The sequence below is a fragment of the Apiospora marii genome (genome assembly GCF_038362585.1).
Source record: "Apiospora marii strain CBS 49790 chromosome Unknown utg000001l_segment0_segment0, whole genome shotgun sequence".
In the NCBI taxonomy this organism is placed as follows: Eukaryota; Fungi; Ascomycota; class Sordariomycetes; order Amphisphaeriales; family Apiosporaceae; genus Apiospora; species Apiospora marii.
Genome location: NW_027117372.1, coordinates 4,645,429 through 4,657,749, shown reverse-complemented (window position 1 = coordinate 4,657,749; position 12,321 = coordinate 4,645,429). Strand labels below are relative to the sequence as shown.

Genomic DNA, 12,321 nt, shown 5'->3' with positions numbered 1-12,321 from the left:
CGTTACCCCCCTTTAGACCGCTTTGCGGAGCCGCCTACAAGCAAGATACGGTGCGCTTCTAATTGTATTTCTCACTAACATGTTGTGTACCGTGACATGAAAATCCTATTGGCATGTAAGCCGCCCCTTAGCCCCCCATAAGAAACCGACACTATGGACAAGGTACTGTAGAAGCATCTCAGAAAAGCTTGTCCCCGACACGCATTTGCGACTTGGCCCAACTTCTTCTTTTCATCCTTTTCACTTCATAGTTAGCCACCCACCGCAAGGCCATCGATGGAAATCTATATCCCCTGCCCAGCATAGGTGCTACGATGGCTGTAGTCTGTTACAACTTCAACATTGACAAATTCGGGACAACCTGGACCACCTACACGCCCCTATCCTCGCCCTGCGGCCCTCTCAACGCGACTACACCAGTGCTACCATGCTGCAACCGAGGCGACACCTGCCTAAGTGACATCTTATGTCACACCCCCGATCCGCACGAGGGCACCAGCGGGTACTACAGACCCGGCTGTACGGATCCCAACTTCCCCGAATCCGCCTGCCGGACGCAGTGTAGTAAGTGGCCCTTCTCCCAATCATCTTGAGTCTTCCAACAAAATACACCCACCAGAAGCCCCTTCTCAAGACGAGTGGCTGATGAAAGCGATCGGAATTGCTATGCGACAGAGGACCACACCTGGGACGTAGTATACCGCCCCGACACAGAGGTATGGGCCTGTTGCAACGACACCACGACGGGAGGGGCAGGGGACTGCAATTTCCCGTTGCAGGGGAGCCCATTAAACAAGGAACCGTTCCGCGCGCCCGCTCCCGAGCGGCTCCTCCCCTATTTCTCGATACCCGCCGAGGGGTACAACCAAACGACGGCGACGCCGTTATCGCCATCCCCGACGGGGTCTAGCGCGCCCGCCAATACTTCGATGATGAAGAGCCAGTCCCTGTCGGCCGGCGCGTCGGCGGGCATCGGAGTCGGCGTCGGTCTGGGCACGGCCCTGGTTGTCCTCGTCGCCGGGGCATGGTTTCTGCGCCGCGGCCGCAAAACGAGTAGCTCCCGGCACAGTCCCGCGATGGAACAGCAAATGCATCAACCGCCCTCGGGTAACTTGGAAGGGGCTAAGCTCATTGGCGGCTTCAGGCGGTACATGAGTCCCCAAGAGCTCGATGTCAGTGTCAGGCCGCGCGAGCTGCAGGCATAATACTTGATGGGATGGGACAGTGACCGAAGATTCCTGACAGAAAATAGAAAAGAGGATTTGAATGTGGCGACTTGTTTCCAGATTGGAGTGAATCGTTGGTTGCAACATTAATCTTTCCCCGTTAAAACACTTTATCTCAAGTAACATCAAAGCATGTGCTTAAAAATATTGCAGTGCTCTTTTCTTCGTCTAATATATACATCTGCCCTACGCCCCCTATCATCCAATCATCCACAGCGCACCTCAAGACCAAGTCCCATTCCCCGGCCCAAAGTACCCCACCGCCGGCATCTCCAACCAAGGCACCCCCCGCCCGTCCGCCGTCTCCTTCCAGACCGTGTTGCCCCACCACGCCGGGAACTGCAAGCCGGGCCCGTACGTGATGGCAAAAAATATGACGATGCCCGCCAGCGCGAGCCCCGTGTCCAGCGCCGCCGCCATGACGTAGTTGTACTTGGTCCACCACCCCCTAAATCGCCGATAGACCAGCTTGTTGAAAATGAAGTTCACGATGTACCACGACGAATAATTAATGCCCGTCGCCGGCGGCACGTTGTACGTCCCCACGAAGATGAGCGGCCAGTTGATCTTGCGGATAAAGTCATTGCCCGTCTTCTTCCAGAGCAGCCAGGTCGCGGGCGGCAGCAGCAGGCCGATCCAGAAGAAGTGGTTGAGGCCGCTGTAGATCTGGCCGACCGAGTAGAGGCGGGCGGGCCCCACCAGGCCCCAGATAACGGACGACGAGTAGACGGTCAGGCCGTTGGGGCACGAGAAGCCGTTGGGCTGGTCCGGGGTGCAGACCTCGGGGACGTTGCCGAGCATCCAGAGGGTGACGCCCGTCTGGGTGAGGGCGCCGAGGATGGTGGCCAGGCCCTGCGCGAAGAAGAGGGACCGGGAGGGGATCTTGAGGTAGTGGGCCAGCTTCATGTCCTGGGCGAAGTAGAGGGCTTGGCCGACGACGTCCGTGGACAGGATCTTGAAAAGCATGGTGGCCAACGGTTTGCCCTGGAACAAGTAGCCGCCAATGAATTCGGAGAGAACATTGACCTGGTTGGCGTCGACGTTTGTGACGCCCTGGATCATGCCGCAGGGGACCATGTAGACGGCGGGGATGACAATGGCCAGGATAATGCCCCACCAGGGGAGACCGGTGCCGTAGCCCTCGGCCATGCCGATGCTCAGGCCCGCGACGGCGAAGACGATGCCAACCCACCAGTACCAAGGAACCTGCTTGTAGGCCTTCATAAGGCGGGCGTGAATGTCGAGCCGCAATGTGCCCTTGAACGCATGCTTGATCTCGGACCAGTGGAAGAAGTAGACATGGGAAAGCACACTAGCATGGTGGTCAGTTAATGAACCCTCATGTCAAGTTGATAGATCCGACATACCTGGTAATAGAAGCAAACGAAATGCCATAGACAAACGCGAAAGTAGCCGGCAGGTAAGGCGGCGAGTACACCGCGTACTTCTGCTGGTCGAACACGCCGTCCGTCATGACCTGAGCGACGTCGTAGACCTGCCCGTAGCGGTCGTAGACGTCGGCGGTGCAGAGGGGCAGGTAGGCCGTGAACCAGACGTTGGTGTAGTAGAGGGCCGGGGTGACGACCCAGAACCAGAGGGCGAAGCCGAAGAAGACGTTGACGGCGGCCCAGTGCGGGCTCAGCAGCGGGTTCGTGTTGTAGGCCACCATGGCCCAGTCGAAGGTGAGGGGGAACAGGCCCAGGCCCGTCACCATGCCGAACACCTGGTTCACCGCGATGTTGTCGGGGACGATCCAGCAGATCCAGCTGAAGTAGCTGAGGCCCGTGAAGATCAGGCCCGGGAACCAGTACCAGACGAAGGCGCCGCCGCAGACCATCATGAAGAACTTGATGCGGGTGATCTTCCAGCCGTTGGCAATGGCGTTGGCTCTGGAGTGCAGCGAGCTCAGTAGCGCAATGTTGCTCAGGACACCCGGCCAGATCATGGTGGCCGGTTTGACCAACCATGGAATCGAGAGGCCGGCGATACCGTACCCCATTAATTGGCAGCACAGCACGACTAGGACCGAGAACCCGGGCTGTAGAGAGAAGCCGTAGAACTTGGCGGCCTGGATAATGTTGGTCGAGTCGGCGGACCCGAAACCAAACGAGACATTGGACATGATGGTGACCAAAGCATGCTCCTTAATATTGAAGTGCCGGTCGGGATTGAAGCGGCTGATGGGTAAGATCTTGGCAAGCGCGACGCCGAGAGGGAAAGCCAGCAGCTCCGATACGAGGGAGACGATCTTGACTCCCGGGTAGCGCAGCCCGAAGAATTGGTTGATGCCAGCTCCAAGAAACACGAAGACCTACAACAATTTGTCAGCAAAAGCATATTCACCAACTCAGTCGTCCAGGTGTCAATTGGCAGGATGGACTCACAATTCCCAGGAACCAGGCCCTAAACGTGTTCACCGGGATGCCCGTGTCGTCCGCCTCGGGCACGACAGCGCGCACGGCCGGGAAGGGGCTCGTGTCGGCCTCGTATTCCCCCTCTTCCTCCTCGCCGAGGACACGGTCGAGGTCGACCTCCAGCTCGGCCAGGTGGCCATGCTCCAACTCAATGTCTTGGGTAGTGGGCAGGTTGTGCGCCGTCTTGAGGTCCGACTTGACCTCGTCGGACACCGCCGTATTGGTATTGCGGTCGCCATTTTCAGACGACAGACGGCCGATCTTCTCCGGCTCCATCTTGGGGGAAACGATTGGCTGGGCGCGCCACCGCTAGGTTTCTCGTATGAGGGAGAAGAGGCTAAGAAATGATGGGCAGGCACCGTAGAGACAAGCAATTACCAAGAGCTGCCATGGCGGGAGCCAAGTAAAAGCGCCGGGGCAGCAGAACGGTGCGGCAACTCATCGTATTTGAATGGCGCGGAGCTCAGCTGAATCGTATGCCTGGCCGCTCGGATTCGGACCTGGATGGCCAGTAGGAACCCAATCGCCATGGAGGGGTAAGGGGAGGAGTGCATTAGGCTGGTCCAGCATGCATCCATCATCTGGTCTCAGTTTATCTGTGGTACGACATGGACTAGGCAACGTGAGGAAAGAGGAAATCAATTGGCCAATCATTGATGGTACCGTGATAAGGGAAGTTCGCTAATAGGCGAAGCCTGCATGGAAGTCCGCTGCAGGGTCAAATGAGTAGGTATTTGACCGCTTATCACAGAATGCTGGGGTAAGTAGACGACCGGGATGTTTGTTGTTGGAGTGAAAGTGATTGAACCTTATCTCCCCGATTGCTTATCTTGGTGGGAGGGTGCATCGGCGTGGAGCCCGGGGAACATGGCGAGGGCCAGGGTCTCGGATAACGGCAGGTTCCCAGAGGGCCGGATATCGTCGGAGGTGTCACATCCAGATAGTGACATCTCCCAATCAGTTGACAACCTCAACATCTATCTGCCTTGAGAAGATCGGCGGCTATTGAATTACCGACGGGGACAATGTGATGGGAGCAATGATCAGGATGAAAGAATTGACTTGGGATCCGGCAGATTCATCACTCAGATCAGCAGGCGGTGGTTGGGGTTCATATGCCCCGAATATTGCTGCAAGGGGCCATTTGAATTTGTCACAAATGGCAAGTGTGGTATGCAAGTAATCAAGTGAAACTCGTATTGCAACTCTCGCTCAAGCCATTACTAGGTTAACTTCGAACACGCATGACGCCGACATGCCAAACGCCGGGGCATCGATAACGATGGGGTATCAAACAGCAAAATGAGACGCAAATGCCACGAGGGCTCCGTGCAATCGGCTTTCGGACAGGAGCAGAGAATCAAGCCGTATCCCGCTTGATGCCCTCCTTGTACATATCAATCGCCTTCTGCCGACTCGCCTTATGCTCGACAATCATCTGCGGATACCCCGCCTTCTTCGCCAGCGCCCCCGCCCCGCGCCCGTACGGATCGTGGATGGCCTTCCCCGCGATGCCGCGCAGCTCGGGCAGGTATTTCCGAATGAACTCGCCCTCTGGGTCGAACTTCTCGCTCTGCAGAATGGGGTTGAACACCCGGAAATAGGGCTGCGGGTCGACCCCCACACTCGCACTAAACCCCCAGCCGCCGTTGTTGGAGGCGAAGTCGCCGTCGACGAGGTTCTCCATGAACCAGCGCTCGCCCAGCCGCCAGTCCAGCAGCAAGTCCTTGCACAGGAACGACGCCACCACCATGCGCAGCCGGTTGTGCATCCAGCCCATGTGCTGCACCTGCCGCATCGCCGCGTCCACGATGGGGTACCCCGTGCGCCCGGTCCGCCAGGCCTCGAAGTGTTCGGTGTTGTAGGACCAGGTGATGTTGGAGTACTCGGGCTTGAAGGGCTTGTTCATGCAGACGTACGGCCAGTGGTCCAGGACGTGCTTGTAGAAGTCCCGCCAGGCCACCTCGCTGATCCAGACTTTGATGCCCTCGATGCCCTCGTTCAGCTTCTTGGTCTTGTTCCGATCCCGCGCGTACCGGACCGCCGTCCGCGAACTGAGCGTCCCGGCCGCCAGGTGGACCGAGATGTTGGACGTGCCAGGCTGCGCCGGAAAGTTACGTTTGGCGTGGTAGCTGCCGATCTTCTCCTCGCCAAACTTCTCCAGCCTATCCATGGCTTCGTGCTCGCCGGCGGGATAGAGGGCATGGAATCGGCTGGCATCCTTCTCGGAAAGGCGCTTGCTCTCGGGCGCCTCGGGTATCTCGCAGTCAAAGAGAGCCGGTAGCTTCTCTCTGGCAGACTCGGGGTTCGGCTCCGGCGGGTCAAAGAGATCCAGCAGCTCCGGGTTCGCGTGCACGTAGGCGACCCAGGATCGATACCACGGGCTGTACACCGAGTACTGCTTCCCCGCCCCGGTCGTCAGCGCGCCCGGCGGGACGACGCAGGTATCGTGGACGACCTCCATGGCGATACCGCGCTCAGCACACGATCTAATCAGCTTGGCCTCGCGCCGCAGCTCGTCGACCTCGTATTCCATGTTGGCAAACAGGTGACTCGCACCCCACTCCTCCATGAGCTGAATAATGCGCGAGGGGATCTCCCTGCGCTTCTCCACCGTCTCGACGTACAAGGGAATACCGAGCTTCGCCAAGTCCCCCTTCAACACCCGAAGCGTACGAAGCATGAAGTCGATCCGAATAGGCGCCCGCAGATGCGCTTCATAGTCCTGCGGGCTGACAATGTACATGCACACCAACGGCACCCCCGCCTCGCGGGCCTTCTGACCCGCCATCCACAGCGCCCGGTTGTCGCGCGTGCGCAGGTCCATCTTGAACCAGTGCACCACGGCGTCCCTGACCGCGACCTTCCTGCGCGCCGCGGCCGTCTCCTCCATGGCTTTCACTAAAACTTCGATGGGCCGGGGCAGCTCGTTGTTGTTGTAGGCGAGCGCCCGCGCGTTGGACATCTCGGGCGGGTAGAACTGGCGCAGCACGACGCCGTTCTCTTCCGCTTCGGCGGCGAAAGGGTGCGGCTCGCGCAGCGGGTCGGCGGTGGTGCTGCCATTCTTTTTCTGATGGAGGGAGCTTTCAATCTTCTGCTTCTTGGCCTCGAGGGCCTCGGCCTCGCCCTTGGCCGAGGTGGGCGCTTTGCGCTTCGGCGGCATGGTTGTCAGGCTTCGTCGCGGCTTCACTCGAATCGCGGGTTGCGTGGCGGCGGCCAACGTGGTGCGGAAGAGAGCCGACGAATTGCGCAGTAGCCACACGACCATGGAAAGAGAAAATGGACAAAGCAATGGGGTCTTTGGGAGAAGAAAGAGACTGAAAGACAGCTACGGTTCATGAAAAGGCATGGTTGCTACGGCCTTCGAGCATGTCACTTACCTTCCGTGCCATGGGCCTTACTCGCGCGAAGAGGCTTGTCTGGGCTCGATGTCGACTGCGTCATGGGTGTACCTGAGATCGCGCGGCAGTACGAGCAGATCTGAAAAGGGTCCAGCCTAGATCCCGGAGACTTTACCGGAGATCCTGGGCTAGCCCGTTGGGGCCTGGCGCCGTGTGTTTGTCTTTGCTTTTTTGGCCCAGATTCAATGGGTGTCTTATTATCCTAGCTGCCCATGCCTGTGGTGCATTGGCCTAGCATCTGTCGAAGGGCGAAGCTGTGCGGACGAAGCTGTGCAGGCATAACTCGATCGCAAATAGTGTATGTAACTGGGGACACTCTTCGATTGTGAGTTTCTAGCTGAAGCTACATACATAAATACTTGTCACGTGGTATTGGCATGGTTGCTCCCTGCATAAAGCAAGAAGGTTGTTGTTCTTCAGCCAGAGGAGAACAAGCTGAGAGGTGAAACATTACCCAGGTTTTTACCAAATCTATGTTACTCGTCCGATCTGTCAGAATCGCAAGACATTAAGCATCTACCTGTCACGTCGTAACATCAATCAGGCGTGTAAACATGCACTTTTGTGTACGCGTCTTTGGGTGGAAGCTGTCACTCAGCCGTGTTTGTGAAAGAGTCCGGGTACACTCATGCTCTAGGCGTCGGGTGTTAGCCAGGATCAGCTAAGATGGATGGCCACAGAAGCATCGGCACCTTGAACCATCTCCATGGTGAAGGTGGATTGTTAAAATCTCGTCAGCATATTCTTGAATTGTGATGACTTCAAGCAAAATTGTCAGTCCGAGCAACTATAATTTCATGTCTACACTGAGCCGAGCCCATTTACCCGATCTGAACTCATTGGTCAAAATTGATTGGCTTAGACGTGCGGGAGAGCTCCAGTCAAGAGCTCGGTCAAAGACCACCAGTCTGCCTCGTGGAGTGCTACCATTCCCAGTGAGGTGATTACTCTCGGCTTATCACAGTCTTGCAGTTGACCTGTGGCCAGAATAGCAGACAGTTCACTGATGCCTTCAGATGAACATCACCAGTCAGAGCTTGCCCATGCGCATTCATGGAACGCGAGATGGTCGTTTTTACAACTGTTTTTGATAATGTGTATTGTTTGACCCGTATCTGTGCCGTGGTGTAAAGCTTGCGCACCACAACTTTTTCAAGGCCAATATTGCTTCAGTCTTCGGCTTGGAGACTATCGAGGTAGTCCCAGAATCCCCGTCCATTGAAGGGACGAGGAGACTTTGCTAGCCGGTACACAATCACGCCCTCACAAAGGTAGAGTCACAAGAGTATCGGATTCATTCGATCGCGAGCCGTCGTGGATTGTGTCAAATCGAGGTATTTTTATTTCCGTTCCGAAATGCAGGTGGTGACGTCTCTCTAGTCGGTGCTAGATCAGAATCAATGCAGAAGCTGTCCATGCCCTTGCCCAGGTCGTCATCGTTCGTTCCGTCCAAATGCCATATCAACACCAGTCCCAAATCTGTTGAGTCGGCGCGCCGCTGGTTAGCATGAGCCCCAAAACAAGTGCACGGCTGCTTGTAGCGGTGAGGCGCCTGGAGGATTCGTACCACAGAAACAAGAAAATTCCTCGCTTATCGCTGGGCATTCCAGACGCTCTTGACGAGGCCATCACGCTGGCAGAGGCGGTTCATGGAGTCGTCGGACTCGCCCATGGCGCGGACGAAACCGCAGAGGGCGTAGACGTGGTTCTCGCCGGCGACGGCGCGGCCGTTCTCATCAACCTTGGCGATGGAGATCTGGACGGAAGCGTGGTCCTTGGCCTTGATCAGACCTGCAATTCATTTGGGTTAGTCGCTGGCTGGTAGGCAATTTGTTTCGAAGATCGGTTATCGCTCACGGTTGGAAGCCGAGCACTTTCTCGGGACGTAACTAGAAAACAACCAAGGTCAGCATTATTGCCCATATCCAAAATCGCGGGTTTTTTGAGCGGCGGCGGTGGCGGCGGTGCAAACGTACAGGTCGACAACTTGGCCCTTGTCGTTCTCCATTTTGGCGACTGTGTATTGATGATACGGTGAGGTCGTCGGGGATAATTGGTGGTGGGATGGATTCGCAAGTCGTACGTCGGTTGCTACTTTCAGCGTTGTCGCAAAAGGGAAATTTCTGGCGGGGGATTGGACTTTTTCGTGAGTGGGAGTGTGTGGGCAAAACTGCGACCTAATCCGGGAAAGGCTTGGGGCACAAGTACGTATCGGCCTGTGGCGCTTCTTATCTCTTGTGTGGCTTTACTGATCAGTGGCGCTGGTCCAAGTTTGTGGCTTCTTCTGTACCCACTCAAAGCACCTGACAGCGCGTTTTGTTCGTGGCAAATCGACTGATCATTAGTGGAGTCTAGCTTCGGCTGGCCGGTGCTTGGGCTGCCAGCTGCCCCGCTACGGAACGGGTTCGATTGTTGACTTCGCCGTTCACGGCCTTCGAGTATTGGATGTATGCGATAGAGTACGGCTTGAATCGTTTCATAATTGCGATATCACGACTAAGTTTTTCCGCTCGAGAAGGGATTTTCATCCAGTTTCATGTGCATCTAACGGCCTGACGCCAGACCTTCAACCTGCAGCGACTCTTTACGACTGGATGCGCGCGTCGCATTCCTGTCACGTCCCTGGCCAGGCGATCAGGATCCACGGGGTCGGAATGGCTTCCGCCGACGTCTTTCAATCGCCCCCTGCAAAGCCGCCATCGGCTCAACACTACTCCATGATATCTTCCTCGCCAGAGCTGCCTTCACTGGCCGAACTGGCCCAAAGACAAACGAGACGATCAGCACCGCTGCGAAGCGGCAGCAACGCCGCCCCGATACCAGCGACAGCGCTCACGTCTTTCACTAGTGCCAAGGACGTGCTGTTGCAGGCACCAGATGTTGATGTCGACGCGGAGCAAGCTGCGCGATCACCGTCTCCGAAACCGAAGCCCAAGACTACGAGGAAGCGCGCAACCAAAGCGAAGCCTACGCCGGAGGCGACGGCGGCACCAGATGAGACAGGAGAGGCGATCGTGATAACATCTTCTTCGCCCACCGACAAGCCAGTGAAGAAGTCCAGGGCCAAAAAGGCAGAGACCGCCCAGTCGACAATATCGAGTCGGGTCACGAAGGCGACCACTACAAGCAAGAGCAAAGCTAAGAAGAAGACCGAGACGGTTTCACGGCATTTCGCCTCGACGAAAGACAAGGAGAAGAAGACGACTGCCTCGCCCGAAGAAAGCCCACAACCCGTCGCTTCGGACGTGCAGCAATCAGATCCACCGGTTGCGACTGTCGAAGCCGAGGTTTCTGCCCCGCCGGAAGTTGCACTTCCAAGACGGAGGGATTGGACACCACCTCCAGCAGGTGGTCTCGATAACACCGAATTGTTATCCTCAAGCAGCAAGGCTCCCGCGTCAAAAGAGATCTTCCAAAACATGTGCCAAGACTTTGCTCGGCCTGGGGAGAAGGACCCCATCGCTAAACCCTCTGCGGAAATTGCCGAATTCTTGAAGAAGCGCAAGTTGAATGATCTTCCGGCGAACGAACAGGCGTCCGGCTCGACAGAGACCTCGCCCACAAAGCCTGCCGCGGCCAAGAAAAAGAAGAAGATTCGCACAATCACCGAGTTGGCAATGGCTCCCTACCAACTGCCCGATCTGAGCGATGGCATTGTCTTGACGCCCGGCAACACAGAAACGCTCCTCAAACATTTTGATGTTGACGGGGCTGTCCAGGCGCAGGCCGACCATCAGAGGATTGTCATGGATTTCCAAGAGGAGAAGAGCAAGGGCAAGAAGAAGAAAGCGCCCGCCAAACCGCGCAAGAAGAAGGCAGGGACTGCCGAGGATCCGATCCTATTGTCACCCAACTCAGCGATAAAGCAGGCTTCAAACGTAGACTTTCTGTTTGGCACCTCGAGCCAGCTGCAGAGTGATGAACCGGCCGAGGTGCTCCGTGACCTACAGGCCGCAATCCAGGCCTCGAATCGAGCTAATGATGATGACGAAGATGATGACGACAAATCGGGTCTTTGGCACAAAGGGGCGCGAGACGTTGATGGAAGCCTGCTTATATTTAAGGTTGTAGACTCTCGCGATGGGGTGGAGCCGAGCAGAGGGTCTCCGTCTCCTGCCCTGGAGGCTTCTACAACGGACAACGACTTCCCAGATATCAGCAAAATCTGCGCGTCGACGTCGCAAGCAGGCCCGTCTAGTTTGACGACGACACAAACTACCCAATCCCAGCAGGCAGTGCCGAGTTCGCGCACAACTCTACCAAGCAGTGAAGCGCCAGCAACAATGGCACTACCACCACCACCACCACGCCCAGCCCCAGTCCCGGCTGCCAAATCAAAACGCCCCGACTTCACAGTGTTCACTGATGCGCAACTCAGCCGTAAAATAAGCTCGTATGGCTTCAAACCGATGAAACGGCGAACAGCAATGATTGCGCTTCTGGAGCAGTGCTGGGACGAGCAACAACCTGCAGATGCAGTGCCTGCCGCACCCAGTATTTCCGATTCCTCTACAAAAGCGGCACCGGCTTCTGCGCCCCCTGAGACGGCCGTATCGCCAGCCAAGAAATCCCGTGGCAGGCCGAAGAAAGACGCTGCTGCGACAGCTTCTGCTTCTACTTCTACGGCACCGCCAGCCGCACCAGCATCCGTGGCGCCTAAGTCACCAAAGCGGGGTCGCCCGCGGAAAGACTCTGGCAGCCAAAGTCCCATCAAAGCTCCAAAGGTCACTACCCCAGTACGGGGACGTGCCAAGCCAGCATCATCGAAGGCAACCAAGAAGGTTGTCGAAATCGCCGACTCGGACGAAGAAGAGGAAGCTTTGTCGGTGTCGGCGGGCAGATCCTCGCCAGACCCGGTTTTCTCGTCGCCGCCCCCACTCGACCTCTCCATCTCTGAAGACGCCGCCGAGGCCGACCTGTCGCTGAACCTGTCGCCCACGGACCAGGAAGCCTCCTTGTTCACCTACATCACGAAAGCCGTGACGACGGCGCCGCGGTCGACGGACCCGCAGCACCCGTCGTGGCACGAGCTGATGCTCATGTACACGCCCGTCATCCTCGAGGACCTGGCCGGCTGGCTGAATGCGGGCGCGCTGACGCGGGTGGGCTACGATGCCGAGGTGTCGGCGCTACAGGTCAAGCGGTGGTGCGAGTCGAAGAGTGTTATTTGTCTGTGGCGGGCTAACTCGAAGGGGGGGACGCGGAAGCGGTATTGAGTTGGGTTGTCACATCGTTATATTGGTAGAGTTGTTGGAGTTGGTAATGAGCGCGCGCGTACGA

At 57.0% G+C, this 12,321-nt stretch overlaps 5 protein-coding genes across 5 annotated transcripts; 2 read left to right on the top strand and 3 right to left on the bottom strand.

Annotated features, from left to right (window-relative positions):
• Nucleotides 1-314: 314 nt before the first annotated feature.
• PG985_001512 (uncharacterized protein) lies at nucleotides 315-1,205 on the top strand (the record flags this gene model as incomplete). Its single annotated transcript, XM_066821281.1, has 2 exons — nucleotides 315-564; nucleotides 676-1,205. 2 exons carry the CDS (start codon nucleotides 315-317, stop codon nucleotides 1,203-1,205), a joined length of 780 nt encoding a protein of 259 aa, XP_066692160.1.
• Nucleotides 1,206-1,448: 243 nt separating this feature from the next.
• Nucleotides 1,449-3,916, bottom strand: PG985_001511 (Glutathione transporter 1; the record flags this gene model as incomplete). Its single annotated transcript, XM_066821280.1, has 3 exons — nucleotides 1,449-2,538; nucleotides 2,594-3,537; nucleotides 3,611-3,916. The coding sequence occupies 3 exons, from the start codon at nucleotides 3,914-3,916 to the stop codon at nucleotides 1,449-1,451; spliced, it is 2,340 nt and encodes a 779-aa protein (XP_066692159.1).
• A 1,084-nt stretch (nucleotides 3,917-5,000) lies between these two features.
• PG985_001510 (Deoxyribodipyrimidine photo-lyase) lies at nucleotides 5,001-6,908 on the bottom strand (the record flags this gene model as incomplete). The annotated part of the gene is made up of 1 exon (XM_066821279.1): nucleotides 5,001-6,908. One exon carries the CDS (start codon nucleotides 6,906-6,908, stop codon nucleotides 5,001-5,003), a length of 1,908 nt encoding a protein of 635 aa, XP_066692158.1.
• A 1,724-nt stretch (nucleotides 6,909-8,632) lies between these two features.
• PG985_001509 (40S ribosomal protein eS21) lies at nucleotides 8,633-9,049 on the bottom strand (the record flags this gene model as incomplete). Its single annotated transcript, XM_066821278.1, has 3 exons — nucleotides 8,633-8,832; nucleotides 8,899-8,930; nucleotides 9,018-9,049. 3 exons carry the CDS (start codon nucleotides 9,047-9,049, stop codon nucleotides 8,633-8,635), a joined length of 264 nt encoding a protein of 87 aa, XP_066692157.1.
• Nucleotides 9,050-9,695: 646 nt separating this feature from the next.
• PG985_001508 (uncharacterized protein) lies at nucleotides 9,696-12,257 on the top strand (the record flags this gene model as incomplete). The annotated part of the gene is made up of 1 exon (XM_066821277.1): nucleotides 9,696-12,257. One exon carries the CDS (start codon nucleotides 9,696-9,698, stop codon nucleotides 12,255-12,257), a length of 2,562 nt encoding a protein of 853 aa, XP_066692156.1.
• Nucleotides 12,258-12,321: the final 64 nt, after the last annotated feature.